This window comes from Coccinella septempunctata, chromosome 1 (genome assembly GCF_907165205.1).
Source record: "Coccinella septempunctata chromosome 1, icCocSept1.1, whole genome shotgun sequence".
NCBI classification, from domain to species: domain Eukaryota; kingdom Metazoa; phylum Arthropoda; class Insecta; order Coleoptera; family Coccinellidae; genus Coccinella; species Coccinella septempunctata.
Window position 1 is genome coordinate 11,025,074 of NC_058189.1, and position 16,843 is coordinate 11,041,916.

The 16,843-nt window shown below is 37.3% G+C and overlaps 1 protein-coding gene across 2 annotated transcripts in view; it reads left to right on the top strand.

Annotated features, from left to right (window-relative positions):
- LOC123319210 (regulating synaptic membrane exocytosis protein 1) overlaps positions 1-16,300 on the top strand; it is a 301,043-nt gene extending 284,743 nt beyond the window's left edge. For both annotated transcript variants that reach the window (XM_044906078.1, XM_044906085.1), the window contains 3 exons: positions 63-439; positions 3,199-3,492; positions 15,678-16,300. In XM_044906078.1, the coding sequence (XP_044762013.1) occupies positions 63-439; positions 3,199-3,492; positions 15,678-16,240 (1,234 nt within the window). In that variant the 3' untranslated portion in view covers positions 16,241-16,300. The remainder of the gene's footprint in view (positions 1-62; positions 440-3,198; positions 3,493-15,677) is intronic.
- Positions 16,301-16,843: the final 543 nt, after the last annotated feature.

The window sequence follows — 16,843 nt, forward strand, 5'->3', positions numbered from 1 at the left end:
TGTAATAAAAATTTTTTGTCTACAGTATGGAGTCAATACAAATCTTTCAAATCTATTTGCAGATGTGAGGAGCATTGTGTTCAAACAGAAGTGGCCCCTGCTAGTCAGAATCCAATCTGGAACGCCAACTTAAGCTTTCCTCGTGTACCGGGTGATGAGTTGATGGAAAGAATTTTAGAGATAACCTTATGGGACCTTATACCACACAACGAACATGCCTTTTTGGGAGAGTGCTCAGTCGATATACAAAAGGCCTTTTTAGATGACAGGGCAGTATGGTGTAGACTGGAAGATCCGAGACAGTTAAGAGGTCGATCGCCTCACAGTTCACCAAGAGGTTCTAATGCGGGTATGGGCAAATTTGGTCAGAGGAGCATGTCCGACGATGTGGATTCTATAGGGGAATGTGGAACTCTTTTACATCCGGATCATGCTTGGGGTCAGTGAAATGATATGTATCTATCGTTGTAACCCCAAAGTATTCATTGTGAAATGAAATTTCTTTTCTCACAGATGTTTTAACGTATGTTATTGACTCTGACCACTAATTTTTCATCAGTATATCTGATTATTTGTGTTATTCATACATTCTCGCAGGAGACAACAAGTCAATCATTCATTCGTGTTTCGACAAGTCTTCCAAAGGGCTTAGTGCTTAGGAATACCTAGTAGGTGCTCGCGCACTAGGGATTACAAAATATTAAGCATTTCGATAAAGTGCTCGTATTACTAAGCACTAAGAACTGTTCCAATCGCCGCTCTCATACTTGTCGAACACATAAGTGACTACAACGGACAAAAAGAGTTTACGGACGAAAAATAAATGCCTTCAAAAATAGTCGACTTCTCATTCGGAAATTTAATCAGTAAGTAAATTGTTCTTTTTTGTTGAGGTCGGCGAAAAAATACATAACCCAATCAATGAATAAGAATATATCCTCCACCTTTTCTTTCTGTAATATTTTTTATTCGTAGTGAATATCTTGTTCATATTGATGATTCAAAAATTTCGTTGTCAAACATTTCAGAAATATCAAATGTGTGATTAGTAATTTGCATTGGCGTATTTCGGTTGTATTAAACTGGAAACAAACATTCCGAAGAATAGTCGTCCCAGTAATGCGAGCTGGTCATGAACGGACATCCCAGAGAAATCGAAACATTCAAACGCAACTTTAGACTTGTTTCGGGATCATTGTCTCTCGTCAGTACAGTGTAGCGGTGAATATTCCAAACGGAGGGTGGGGTCTCAAACTAAATCTGGGCGACGTTTTGCGAAATTATCATACGATGCGCCACCTGTTCTGCAAAGACTGAACCAGAAACTTTCTCTGCAATTCAATTGGTGTAGGGTTCTGCGCAAACAAAAATACTATCTGCTGCTGTTGATCATTCAAGGGTCCTGGACGGAGTAGGGACTCATGATTGAAAAACCTCATGAAGTAGTACAAAAAAACCAAATCACAAGTCTTCCGTGCCACAGTTTCAAAAGTTCAAATTGCCCTATTTATTCGAAAAGAAGATGATACTCCAAGAAGAAGAAGAAGGAGTGTGCAGAGAAAGCGAGGTTGCGGTACATGTGAGAATTTCTTAAACTGTCGGCCCGTTTGGCGCTACACTGTGCTAACGAGGGACAATGATCCCTGAAACCGATGGAAAGTTACGTTTGGATGTTTCGACTTCTCTGGGATTTCCTACGCCAGTTCATGAACTACAATTCTTAGGAATTTTTTTTCTAGTCCTATTAGAAAAAGCAGGCGTTTTTCCCGCACCTTTTGGGAAAGTGACTTTTTGCAACTTGAAATGCGTGCGGGACATAGGTTGAACGCGCACGCTTGTAATAAAATACATTTAATAAGAACTAAAGTGAAAATTATTAGAGTTGAAGAATAAAGTCTAGAATTGATGATCTAACATTTGAATTTCCAGCAATGTTCTGTGAATACATTTTTGTTATGCTTATGTATCTTCACCACCCTTTGCACAACTGGAGCTATCCCCTACATGGTGTGCACACAACTTCAAAGTTCAACCCACACTTTCTTCACTCGTTGGTGTTCTTCGAAACATAGGTTGGACGCGCACGCTTGTAATAAAATACATTCAACAAGAACTAAAGTGAAAATTATCAGTCCGTCAGAGTTGAAGAATAAAGTCGAGAATTGATGATCTCACAACACTTGAATTTCCAGCAATGTTCTCTGAATAAATTTTTAATATGCTTATGTATCTTCACGACCCTTTACACAACTGGAGCTATCCCCTACATGGTGTGCACATAACTTCAACGTTCAACCCGCACTTTCTTCACTGTTCCTCGTTGGTGTTCCTCGAAACATAGGTTGGACGCGCACGCTTGTAATAAAATACATTTAACAAGAACTAAAGTGAAAATTATCAGTGCGTCAGAGTTGAAGAATAAAGTCGAGAATTGATGATCTCATAAAACTTGAATTTCCAGCAATGTTCTCTGAATAAATTTTTGATATGCTTATGTATCTTCACGACCCTTTGCACAACTGGAGCTATCCCCTACATGGTGTGCACATAACTTCAACGTTCAACCCGCACTTTCTTCACTGTTCCTCGTTGGTGTTCCTCGAAACATAGGTTGAACGCGCACGCTTGTAATAAAATACATTTAATAAGAACTATGTGAAAATTATCAGTGCGTCAGAGTTGAAGAATAAAGTCGAGAATTGATGATCTCACAACACTTGAATTTCCAGCAATGTTCTCTGAATAAATTTTTGATATGCTTATGTATCTTCACGACCCTTTGCACAACTGGAGCTATCCCCTACATGGTGTGCACATAACTTCAACGTTCAACCCGCACTTTCTTCACTGTTCCTCGTTGGTGTTCCTCGAAACATAGGTTGGACGCGCACGCTTGTAATAAAATACATTTAACAAAAACTAAAGTGAAAATTATCAGTCCGTGAGAGTTGAAGAATAATGTCGAGAATTGATGATCTCACAACACTTGAATTTCCAGCAATGTTCTCTGAATAAATTTTTAATATGCTTATGTATCTTCACGACCCTTTGCACAACTGGAGCTATCCCCTACATGGTGTGCACACAACTTCAACGTCCAACCCACACTTTCTTCACTGTTCCTCGTTGGTGTTCTTCGAACAACATCGATGATATACTGATATTAATTTGGTTTTCCAGTTTATTATTCTTGTCCAGGTTCAAGAAGAGGGTCATCGCAGTCCGAGCAGCTGGAAGTGGAAGTCTACAACTTGGGAAAAGATTTCTCGAGATCCCTTCCCGGATCCAGAAGGTCCTCTTTCCAATCTGCCCAAGAACAAGCCGACCAAGATGTGCCCGCAGTACCTCCTCCTGCCTCGTACAGTAGAGATAGAAGAAGGAGCAGTTGCACTAGGATGCTGAGGGACCCCGAGGAAATTTTGAAGTCTCTGAAAGCTGTGAAGGGTGAACTGGGACGTACTATGAGTCTGACTGGCGAAAAGCGATCTCGAAGTAAGTTGGTAGAAACTATGTATACGACTTTTCTTATTGTCGCACTCATTTGCTGTTTATCGACTCAAAATTTTTCCAACTTGGTGCGATGGTTTCACAACGAGTATTGAAGGCTAGGAATAATTGATTTCACCGATATGAACACATCCACAGAAACGTACGGTTAATGAATATTTTATGATTTTACTCTGCACAACTATGGATTGGCAAGGCAGATGACGTTTACATTTCCGCGGATAAACGTACAATTATTCTGCACATATCCTATCGAAAGGTTAGTCATGTTGTTTGACGAAAAATTAAAAAAAGGTCAAGGATATAATATTCTACTTATACTTCACTATCAATTCAACAAACAAAGCAACAAAGAGGAAATATTCTCAGTTTTTTTTAGCTCAGAATTGACAAGAATAACCTTAAAAACCGCAAAGGGCATTTTTTCACCTTGCAGGGAACTGATCTTTCAGGTGCTGTTGGTGAATTCATTTTTAGTCATTTCCGACTATCTTCTAATACGCTAAGGAGCGGTTTCTCAGTTCGGGATTAAAGTTGATCCTAGATTAATTTTGTCATTTCAGTTCAATTCTGACAGGTTAATCAAGATCAACCTAAATATCGGCTTAATCCTGAACTGAGCAACCGGGTCTAAGGGAGCTCTCTAACATCCACTAGATGCAAGCTCCACGAAACATTTTTTACAATGAGTTCCCAGCAAACACTGAAATCCAGTCACTGTACAAAAACTGTACTTCGTTGCTTCAATTGACTGCAGTGACGGTAATGCAATAACTGCACAAAAAAGGACCGTATATGTCCCGGTGGACTGTGCGGTTATTGTACAGTACAAACTGCATTCGACATACAGCCAGAGCTGCACTTCAAAAACAGCGATGGTATTGCAATCACTGTACAGCAAGCTGCACTTCAAATGCAGCAGTGACGTACTAAAACTGTACAGCAAGCTGTACTTTAATGCAGTATTCACTTTGCAAAAACTGCACAGATAGCTGCACTTCAAATGCAGCAGTTACGTGCTAAAACTGTACAGCAAGCCGTGCTCAAACTGTACAACTGCACTTTAAATGTAGCAGTCACTGTGTAGAAACTATATCGAAACTTGCAATTACGTAACAATATCCTATAATATAATAGAGAAATTTCCTAGTTATAAACAGAAAATCTATTCTGCAGTTCTGCAAATCGGAAATTTTCAATTTCACTTGATATTTGGCAGTAGGTGCAGGGGTGAGTTCACGCTATTTGAGGAATGGCTTGCTCTAGAGGTGGAGGTTAATGAACCCTAGGAGTTAACTCTGTACTCTGTACTCTGTACTCTGTACTCTGTACTCTGTACTCTGTACTCTGTACTCTGTACTCTGTACTCTGTACTCTGTACTCTGCCCAGCAAACACTGAAATGCAGTCACTGTACAAAAACTGTACTTCGTTGCTTCAATTGACTGCAGTTACGGTAATGCAATAACTGCACCAAAAAGGACCGTATATGTCCAGGTGGACTTTGCAGTTACTGTACAGTACAAACTGCATTCGACATACAGCCACAGCTGCACTTCAAAAACAGCGATGGCATTGCAATCCACTGCACAGCAAGCTGCAATTCAAATGCAGCAGTGACTTGCTAAAACTGTACAGCAAGCTGTACTTTAAATGCATTATTCACTTTGCAAAAACTGCACAGATAGCTGCACTTCAAATGCAGCAGTTACGTGCTAAAACTCTACAGCAAGTTGTACTTTGAATGCAGTGGTCACTGTGCAAATACTGTACAGTTAGCTGTGTTTTATATGCAGTTTGTTCACGCAAGAACTGTACAGCAAGCTGTATTTTATATACAATAGACACTGTGCTCAAACTATACAGTAGCTGCACTTTAAATGTAGCAGTCACTGTGAAAAAACTATATCGAAACTTACAATTACGAAACAATATTCTATTAGAGAAGTTTCCTAATTATAAACAGAAAATCTATTCTGCAAATCAGAAATTTTCAATTTCACTTGGTATTTTGGCGGTAAGCGCAAAGGTGACTTCACACTATTTGAGACATGGCCTAATCTTGGGGGTGGAGAGTAATAGGAGTTACCTACGACAACCGTCGAAGCAGCGTAGTACGTGCCTGCTATAAACGCTGGTTACATAGAGGATATAGAGTAGTGCGTCGCCGGTGGCGCCATCGTTTGGCGTATGCTGCACCGCAATAGACGTGTATGCTACCCTGTGATCGCAACCGTCAAGAGCAGTGATGACATCATTTGGCTAATTCTGGTACCACCATGGTGCGATGAAGTATTCTACTACCATGGGTATAATCCATATTTTGGTAATGAACGGAGTCTTCAATTATTGAATTAAATCTGTTCATGAAATGTCTCTTTAACCTTCATAATCGAATTTTCAACTTCTTGAAGAAGGTATATGTTTAAGTTTTAGGAATTCCTATGAATTATTATTCTAGATTCTTTTATTAACTCTATATCAAATACTCCATTTTTGAAATCAAGAATTGCAAATACAGAAACTGTGCAGTCACTGTATATCAAATACTACGTTTTGAAAATGCAGAATTATCAATACAGAAACTGTGCAGTTACTGTACATCAAAAAGTGCGTTTTGAAAATGCAGAATTATCAATACGGAAACTATGCAGTCACTGTAAATCAAAAACTGTGTTTTGCAAATGCAGAATTATCAATACAGAAACTGTGCAGTTACTGTACATCAAAAACTGCGTTTTGAAAATGCAGAATTATCAATACAGAAACTGTGCAGTTACTATACATCAAGAACTGCGTTTTGAAAATGCAGAATTATCAATACAGAAACTGTGCAGTTACTGTACATCAAAAACTGCGTTTTGAAAATGCAGAATTATCAATACAGAAACTATGCAGTTACTGTACATCAAAAACTGCGTTTTGAAAATGCAGTATTATCAATACAGAAAATCTGCAGTCACTGTACATCAAAAACTGCGTTTTGAAAATGCAGAATTATCAATACAGAAACTATGCAGTCACTGTACATCACAAACTGCATTTTGAAAATGCAGAATTATCAATACAGAAACTATGCAGTCACTGTACATCAAAAACTGCGTTTTGAAAATGCAGAATTATCAATACAGAAACTATGCAGTCACTGTACATCACAAACTGCATTTTGAAAATGCAGAATTATGAATACAGAAACTGTGCAGTTACTGTACATCAAAAACTGCGTTTTGAAAATGCAGAATTATCAATACAGAAACTGTGCAGTTTCAGTACAGCAATCTCTGTGCTGCATTCTGGTGGCATTTGTAGTGCAGTATTTGTACAGTTGCTGTATATTGTGTTTGTTGGGTGTACTCTGTACTCTGTACTCTGTACTCTGTACTCTGTACTCTGTACTCTGTACTCTGTACTCTGTACTCTGTACTCTGTACTCTGTACTCTGTACTCTGTACTCTGTACTCTGTACTCTGTACTCTGTACTCTGTACTCTGTACTCTGTACTCTGTATTCTGTACTCTGTATTCTGTATTCTGTATTCTGTATTCTGTATACTGTACTCTGTAATCTGTGGGAGTTACTTACGACAATCGTTAAAGCAGCGTAGTTCATGCCTGCTATAAACGCCGGTTACGTAGAGGACATAGAGTAGTGCGTCGCCGGTGGCGCCATCGTTTGGCGTATGCTGCACCGCAATAGACGTGTATGCTACCCTGTGATAGCAACCGTCAAGAGCAGTGATGCCATCATTTGGCTAATTCTGGTACCACCATGGTGAGATGAAGTATTCTTCTACCATGGGTATAATCCATATTTTGGTAATGAAAGGAGTCTTCAATTATTGAATTAAATCCGTTAATGAAATGTCTCTTTAACCTTCATAATCGAATTTTCAACTTCTTGAAGAAGATATATGCTTAAGTTTTGGGAATTTCTATGAATTATTATAGATTCTATTATTAACTCTATATCAAATACTCCATTTTTGAAATGAAGAATTGCAAATACAGAAACTGTGCATTCACTGTATATCAAGAACTGCGTTTTGAAAATGCAGAATTATCAATACAGAAACTATGCAGTCACTCTACATCAAAAACTGCGTTTTAAAATGCAGAATTATCAATACAGAAACTGTGCATTCACTGTACATCAAAAACTTCGTTTTGAAAATGCAGAATTATCAATACAGAAACTATGCAGTCACTCTACATCAGAAACTGCGTTTTGAAATGCAGAATTATCAATACAAACACTGTGCAGTCACTGTACATCAAAAACTGCGTTTTGAAATTGCAGAATTATCATTACAGAAACTGTGCAGTCACTGTACATAAAAAACTGCGTTTTGAAAATGCAGGGTTATCAAAACAGAAACTGTGCAGCTTCAGTACAGCAATCTCTGTGCTGCATTCTGGTGGCACTTGTTGTGCAGTGTTTGTACAGTTGCTGTATATTGTGTTTGTTGGGTTATTTGATACGGTCTTAGAGGACTAAGGCGATTCCCTTCAACCTTTTTTCTTTCAGTGGATTTTTATTCATTTTAGTAAATGGTTATAGTGCATATGGCCAGGAGATCCACCTCGTGGGTAGATTAATCTTTACGGACTGATTCGCCTTTTGTCCGTATAGCTCGGGCCTACGGCCCTCGCAATTCGCCCTTTTAGAAATATCAAGGCCAAAAAACGTCATTCTATAATTCCGTCTCGGATTTCGTTCGATTTGAAGAACCCCGTTCTGTGATCGCTGTCACGATACTGAAGTCAAAATTGACGTATACCTATGAATCACGAACTGACATCGATTGTCAAAGTTCATCAAATTTTGTCTGATTATCGATAGAAAATAATTTAATTGTGTGAAATTGAGAACTGTCCAAAATTCCACCTTTTTCCTAACCAATTTTCGGTTATTTTGGGGCACAAAAAGTGGGCAAGAGTGTTAACTGGCAATAATTCGGTCCTTCGTGATAAAACATAGCCCTTTCCCGGACTTCGAAAAGGTTCAGTACGTTCCGTGAATCTCAGAACGTTTTGCATCTTCCGCGAAAACAACAAAAATCGTCGAAATTGGACTTTTTCGGAAAATATTTTAGGCGACTTCTCGGGCGTCGCCCTCGTTCCCTCGGAGCCCTGCGGGCTTTTTTAAAGCTTTTTAACACCTTCTTTTTTAACACTTCTATGTTCCACTTCAGTTCAGTATATATAGACTATGATCGTCCTGTTCGACTTTTAGCTTATAGGTATTGGAGTTACTATTCAGGTACAAAAATTAAAGGATATTAATAAAGTTGAACTGTTCGAAAAATAAAATACACACCAGTGATGCCTCGAGCCCTTCAGGTGTGGTCGGCCAGACCCACGATATACAGGGGCATAAGCCTGGAATGAAATTAATATATATTTTTTTCAACCGATAACTGAAAATGAAAACGCGGAATTTTCAATTACCCTCATACTCTTGCAATACAATTGGTTATCTTCAACCCCTTAGCCGCAACCCCATACAACTTTTATTTTTCATATATATGCAAACATAGATATACCACGTTCGGACTCTTTAGAAAAGCTAACGGATAAAATCATTTCTAAAATGAGAAAGATACTGAATGAAACCTGAATTTCTAATTCGAATGTTATTCGAATTGAATGCACTAAGTTGGAAAGATTTCGTTTCTGTTACTTTCGAACCTTACATCACTTTCTCTCTAATATATTCCTTTATCTTCTTCACACTTTTGAAACATATAGCGGATGTTAACCCGCCTTTGGTAAGATATTCACAGATAGCTCATGTGGTTATCCGATTGATGTGCCCTTCAACATTGGTAGATCTACAGAATGAATTGCCAAATACCAATTCAAAATTTAATGATTTCTTGGACTTGAAACTTTAAGGGTGGGTTTAAGATAGTAGGCTACAGCTACAGAGTTATACATCTTAGATATTCAACGAATACTGATCTAATTGAACTAAAACTAACAAAGTACACCGATACCCAGACTTATGGAAAGTCTCGTATGAATGACTAGAGAATAAAAAAATATCTGTGTCTGTACAAATATTTGCCAGATGATGCACAAACGCGAGAACTTTCGAAGCTTTCATTCAAAGTTTAGTATTCGAGCTTTTGAATTTGAGCAAGCGCGAAAAAGTATCTGACTTCAGTCATAATGATACCATACTAACCTCAATATTTGATAGTCAATTTGTTCTGATTTGTTCCGGAAAAAAATTTTCAAGTATATATGTATAGTCTTAGGGTAATTTTCATCTCTATGATTTGGGGCTAAGTTCACACTAAACGTCTTTATTTGCTGGTTTCGCAAAAATTTCAGTTCCAGTATTCAGAACCGAATTTGTTGTAAGTATCTCAACTAGATATTTAATAATTCGTATTTATAACTTTTGGTGCTCAGTTCATACACAGCATAATCACTTTCTGATTTTGCAAAAATTTCAATGACAATATTCAGTATCGAATTTATTCCAATTTGCTGAAAATACTTCAATGTCATTTTGGTTTTCGGGTAATCAATTCACTATTGCCTTTGATGAAGCCAATATCAGGCAGAAAGCAGAAAACACAGGACACAGTACTATTCAAAAGTGGAAGAAGAAGAAATTAATTTTCCTTCGGCTTGTGACTATTACGATGAAAAAAAGCCTTGAAATTTCAAGTCCACAAAATCTTTCCATCAATAACACATCTCAAGTCGAATACAATGAAGCACATCAATACCCAAATCATAATTTCGAAGAATTATAACAACGGTGTAGATCTACCTATGTATCCAAATATCTATCGATTCCCTGCTTAAAAACACTTTATACCCAGCTTTCTACAACCAACTAATAATAGGCTTTAACCGTTAGATTAAGAAGATTTAGAGTGCTACGAAATGATCCTTTGCCTGTTATATAATCACAAAGTTCATGTTATAAAGTTGAGCAGAAACACTTGGAACCTCCAGCATGTTCGTAATTTATCGATGTAGATGTCTTCTCCTGAGTATAAAATAACAGTATTTGTTGATGCCCATGTATCAAGTTTCTGAATTGAAATTAGCAAATGGAAGCAATTATAGGGTTCTCCTTAAAAGTGCGATCCAACAAAGTGAAATTAGGATGGATAGATTGTCATTAATAAATAGGTACCTGAAATATTTTCTCCTCCAATATCAGATCTATTGAATTCATGATTGATTACAGTTGAAATATTATATCAACCAAATTCCACAGTCTTGGCAAATATCTGAAACTGTACTTTCAAGGTTCCTTTTCCTAACCTAACCTTATACCTAATTCCACAGTCTTGGCAATTAACTGAAACTGTACTTTTCCTTTCCTTTTTCGTATACAGAGTGTTTCAGAATGAGAAACCGATCCTCAAGGGGGTGATTCGGTTTTGCCCACCTGAGATTGAAACAAACCCTTTGTAATTGATATTTTAAGCGATTAAAAATATGTAATTTTTCTGTTTTTCTTCATGATTTGAAATGATAATTAAAATCGATTTTGTACTTGAATTAATACACCAAAGTGAAAGGTTATTAAATCTGCAATAATGAGCAATTGTATTTATGTAGGTATTCAATTCATACACGATACCCTCTATTGTTTTGTAAGAGAAGTAAAATGCTTAAAACTTTCCCTGCTCGTCACGGATAAATAATGCTGTTATTGAAATATTAGGTGAATCACATAAGTGTTATAGACGAATAGATCTACCCAGACGGCTGCTATTGACTTCTTCGAACACATTTATAAGTTCAATGGTCTTCATGTAGCTGGGTTATTTATTGACCTCTCTCGTGCATTTGACTGCATGACATTCTACTTTATTCTAGATAAACTATACAGTCTGGGTTTCAGAGGAGTTCTCTTGGACTGGCTGTTCAGCTTTATTGCTGGTTTTACTCTATGTCGGTGAAGCCTGGTCTTCCAGACATATAAATGAGACAGGTATTCCCCAGGGTTCTGTACTAGGGCCTCTGCTTTTCCTCCTTTTCAACACCTACCACTAATTTTGTGGTTAATGACTTATCAATTATTGCCGTCTCTGCTGAGCCCTTAGTGGAACTAAAAACCATCTGTAAGAAAAATGCACTTACAATAAATAAAAGCCAAACTGAATGTGCCCATTGTTCATTGAGGAACGCTACAACGGAATCATTAGATATTCACTATGCGACATCAAAAGAGGTCGTCAAGTTTTCGGTACCTATTTGCGTTAATCATAGTCATAGATGGTGTCACTATGTAAACAATTTCTCTAAAAGCTATAAGCTCTGTTTTTTATACGATTTGTCGTGTAAAGGCTACTCTCCCATTAAATGCCGTTATCAATATATACCGCATAGTTTAGTCTACAGCTATAAAGCTTATTGTATATTGATATGTGGTAATTCTGTGGACTTTGACCTAATATTAATCGCACAAAAACCACTTTTCATCAGAGGTGCGAGAACTAAATGGGCGGAATTAAGGGATGGTGGTAAAGTCATTTTTGTCACTATGAGACATGCAGACCAGGCAAGATCCAGAACCAGAGTCAAAAGATGAAGTTTTTTTTCGATTGGAATCGGTCAGGTGGTGTATTGTGTGTGATATGTTTTCGATGTGAAAATAAAAACGTGATATATACTTGTTATTTATTTAAAGATACATAATATGATTTTATATTTCGAGCCGAATATAATGATATAAGTTGATATGTTTTCAAGTTACATTAAAGAGTATGAGTTAGATCCAATTCATTACTACATTCTACCTTGTTCAACTTTGGACGAATACAAACTCAGAATTCTCTAAATATATTGATATGCTCATACTACTAAAAATAGCATTAGAAGAGGAATAAGGCAGAGTATTCAAAAATATACTAAAAGTCTAATAAAAAATACTCACATAGGATCGATATTCAATACAAATGAATAGAAAAGGAAAAATAATAACAGATGACTGAAAAAATACACTGATCATTCATATTCATGAAACCGGAGATTAAACAGTATGCAGCAATTACACTTATGAAATCCGCCCTGAAGTCTTGTGAAACTGTACTAGAACAGTGATAGGACAGGAACTGTGGAAAAATCACTACATGCAATGCAAACTTGATTCACTGAAGGTGAAAATACCCGCAAGATCATAATACATACACTATGATCTTGGCTACTAGCAGATCATCGAGAAGATAAGAGGAAGAAAACGGAATGGGCAAGTTTCCTAAAACTCCAAAATCGAAATTAAGATTATTTATGGAAACCCTTTTCCATTAGTTATCCAACACCTGAAAGATTCTCTTCAAAATTCAGAAATTTCAGAAATACACCCTTCGAAACTTAGTAAACATTCGAATATGTGAAAGCTTGTGACGTAGAATGCCTTTACTAAAGTCTAGTAATTTTTGTTAATTCGACAACAGCGGAACCGATCAAGAAGATATCCACAGATTGCATAAAATTGTTTCTGTAATCCGTGTCTATACTTTCTTAAAACCGATGACATTTTGTGTCATTGTTTGTTTTTCTTGTCAAATTTGATCACAAAACTTGATATTTATTACGTCTATGTTGATCAGAAAACTTTCATGACCATTATTGACTCAAAGGGCGTTGTCGGATTGTGAAAATGACGAAGAATGTTCATAAGAGAGCACTTCTAAAATCAGAATTTTCGAAAGTGAATAAAGACAAAATGCAATATGATAAAATTCGAAAAAAATATATTTCGATATATTCGAGGTATAAAGATTTTAATAACATATATTTGGAAATTTAGGAAACTACCCCATTCTTCATTGCACCAGTGAAACCTTAGAATCAGAAAAAAGAAGTTGTGAAGATATTAAAAATGAGAGGTAAAGATGTGAAGTTACTGTAGATAATCCAGAGTTTATACCAGAGAAACATTAACATTGTGATGAAACAATACATGAAATCGGAGGAGTTTGAAAGAGGCAGAGAAATAATTCGAAATGAAATTTTGAGTCCACCCCACAATTCACAATATTTCTGGATGAAATAATGAAGAACTTGGGAACATTATACAGGGTGTACCAAGTTCGAGGGCCTATTAGACGTTTCTAAAGAACTGAAGTCCAGTTCTCCAGAAACGTCTAAAAGGCCCTGGAACTTGGTACACCTTGTATAATTGAATTTTTGTCCTATACTAGATTTCAGATTGCGCATTTGCAGACGACGTTGGGCTGAAGTTACTGATGTCAAGAAGTAGGAAGGGGATACAGAAAAATGTGAATATATGGTATGAAAGAGTAAAAAGTATCGATCTGAAGGGATTGAAACACACAAACTAAAGGGAGTAAAAGTTCATGGAAAATAAAAAAATCTCCAAGAACATTTAAAAGGTCATTTTGGAGTGAAGAACATGAATAGCTCTGAAACCATCCTGGAATTTATACATGGGACAATGATTAACCAGATGATTTATGGTTTTTTCTGGTTCCCCGCATTCACAACTAAGGCTTTCATCGGAAAAGCATACTATTGCAACGTCTGTGCAATGTTCTTATACGATTCAGAATACACCATATTATCTTGGAAAGATCAAAACCAGGAATACTAATTCTTGGTTGCAAATAGTGCACATATTCCATTCAGACTGCCAAATATCCTTGTCCCTTATATTCGAATCAAGGAGAAAGTTGGGCCATAAGGGTTTACGCGTCTCCATCGACAATTTGGGATTCGTGTTTGTGGAATATAGGACAGAATTGAGAATGAGTCGGGAAAGGAGTGGACTTAATTCCAAGAATTTATAGTTGCACTCTGTCTACGAATATGTGGCGGTACAATCTTTGAAAGAACCATTAACCATTGGACAGGCGAAAATCTTATAGTTGCAGTATTTATTCTCATAGAAAGATTTAGCTGTACTGTGTTCGGAGAGTAGTTGCATCAGCAACCCATGAAGTACCTACCAGCTAGTTTATGCAGGATATTATTCCTAGTTTTCAACTTCAGACGCAAATTTCCCAAATGTGCTTTGAAATTCAGCGAGGAATCCAGCTCGACTCCTAGAATTCTGGATTGAAATTATGTTTCAAATGAGAATCACCGAAAACTACACATAGTTTTCTATATTTTTGATGATTATTCAAATGGAAATACGAAACCTCGGTTTTATTTGGGTTGGGACGCAAACGATACTCGAAAAAGTAATTCCTCAAAATTTCTAAATATCTATACATTTAAAATCGGAATGACGGAATATGCGAAGGCAATATCATCAGCGTATATAAATTATAATATATAAAATAAGTACTAAGTATAGGTATATCACAAAGATATGAGTTGAGAAGAAGAGGTGCTAAACCTTATTTTTGTAAAAGACCATTATTCAATGTTTTGAAATTACTACTATTATTATCAACAAAAACACGAAACCTGCAATCACAAAAATTTCTATTTTTCCTGAAACCCCCTTGACAATTTTGCAAAGCGTCTTCTAGAATCGATTACTCGATTCAATCCTAAAATGAATTAGCATCTCTAAAATTGTGAAAGGAACACTCAATAAATTAATGGGTCGATAACTGCTAGGGTCAGAAGAATCTTTTCCAAGTTTCAAAATTACTATGCCAGAATTTACAATAATATTATAAACTAGCTGACCTGGCAAACCTAGTTTTGCCATTTAAATTATTTCTAGGGTAGATAATAATAACTAACTCATCGTGATTGCTCGATTGGTCGTAAGAAAAAGGAATGCCTTTTTTTCTGTTCTGTACAATTTTTTTTGGGAATATTTTGTTATATAAACCTTGCCCTAACAATAATAAACACAACAAAAAAAGAATTGTCCAATTTGGTGCGATCGTTTGAACAATAAAGCATTTTGAAGTAAACCATAGATCCTCTTTCATTAATATAGATGGATAACAACCAAGACAAGGCCCTTTTGCCTAAATGATAGATGAACTCAGGATGAATTCCATCGAAACCAGCAGCTTTTCGAGATTTGGTGGATATAGCAGCCTTTGATTATTTTTCATGATGTTATTGAAGTGGCTGCGAGTGAGCATTTGATTCACCTAATATAAAATGACAAAATTATTTTAGAGCACTTGAAATAAGATAGATCACAGCTTCACCCCTTCCCTTATACTAAAATTAGTTTATATCCGTTGAAACTTGTTGTTTTTCCTAGGAGCGAGCGCCGTCTCGTCACGTGAGGAACGGAAGAACAGTGTCATGGAAATCGCAGAAGTCCCAAAGGAAGATTCCCCTCCTTCGAGTCCAGAGCGCACCTCACCTCCAAGACTAGGCCCGGGACAAATCCAGCCGAGAGGTTTCCGTCTCTCCAGCCTCCGCCCGGTCGAGCTGAAGCTCAGCCTGCTGATGACCAAGGGCCAACTGGAGGTCGAAGTTTACACTGCTAGACACATTGTGCCGAGAGAATCCCTGCCAGACACCTACGTCAAATGCTATCTCCGCGACGGGGAGAAATGGCTGCAGAAGAAGAAAACCAGAGTGATCCGGCATTCTTGCAGGCCACGTTTCAAACAAACCCTCAAATATCACGCCGTTGATGTATTAGGTAGAACCTTGGTGGTTATGTTGTGGGAGAAACAAGGGGGCTTTGAGCACAACCAAGGGATCGGAGGCGCGGAGATATCGTTAGATGCGCTCACTTTGACACGTTTGACTACCGGATGGTATCCGCTATTTCCGATTAATACTCTCGGTTCCGATTCTAATGATTCACCTTGACTGGATCTAAATAGCCCAGTCGAGAGTTTGGAGTAAATGATTCATTTATGCCGAGGCCAATCTGAGCTAATTCGCAGTTAGTTTAGTTATTTATTTCATTATAAGAATAATGAGGCAGATTGACGCCACAAGGCTATGTAAAATAACTTCAATATCCGGACTGGCAAAAATCTACACTTTCAGTATACAATGGAGATCGCCGACATCGATGGTGAGTAGTCGTAGACCAGTTTCGCTCGTCAGTATCACATAACACAACCAAACGATGCCGACTGAATGAAGCAGAGGACCTCTTGTTGAAAGCCAGCAGCAGCATCGAAGTGTTAAATAAATCGATGCGACACCTTGCGTTAAACGACCTAAACTTTCTTCTACATGGCTATTCAAATGTAGATATCTGCGTACATTTCTCCTGCGCTGGAGAAATCATAGACATAGAGACATGGACTGAGCAATGTCAGCATGAAATTGGCTTTTTTTATAGAAAGAGAGAAATGATGGTCGGGCATCTACCTTCTCTTTTTTGTTCACATAAAGGTGAGTGTGGACCAATCAATATTCTAGAAAGAGACAACTGCATTCCCGACGTGCGTTTCTCTCTGT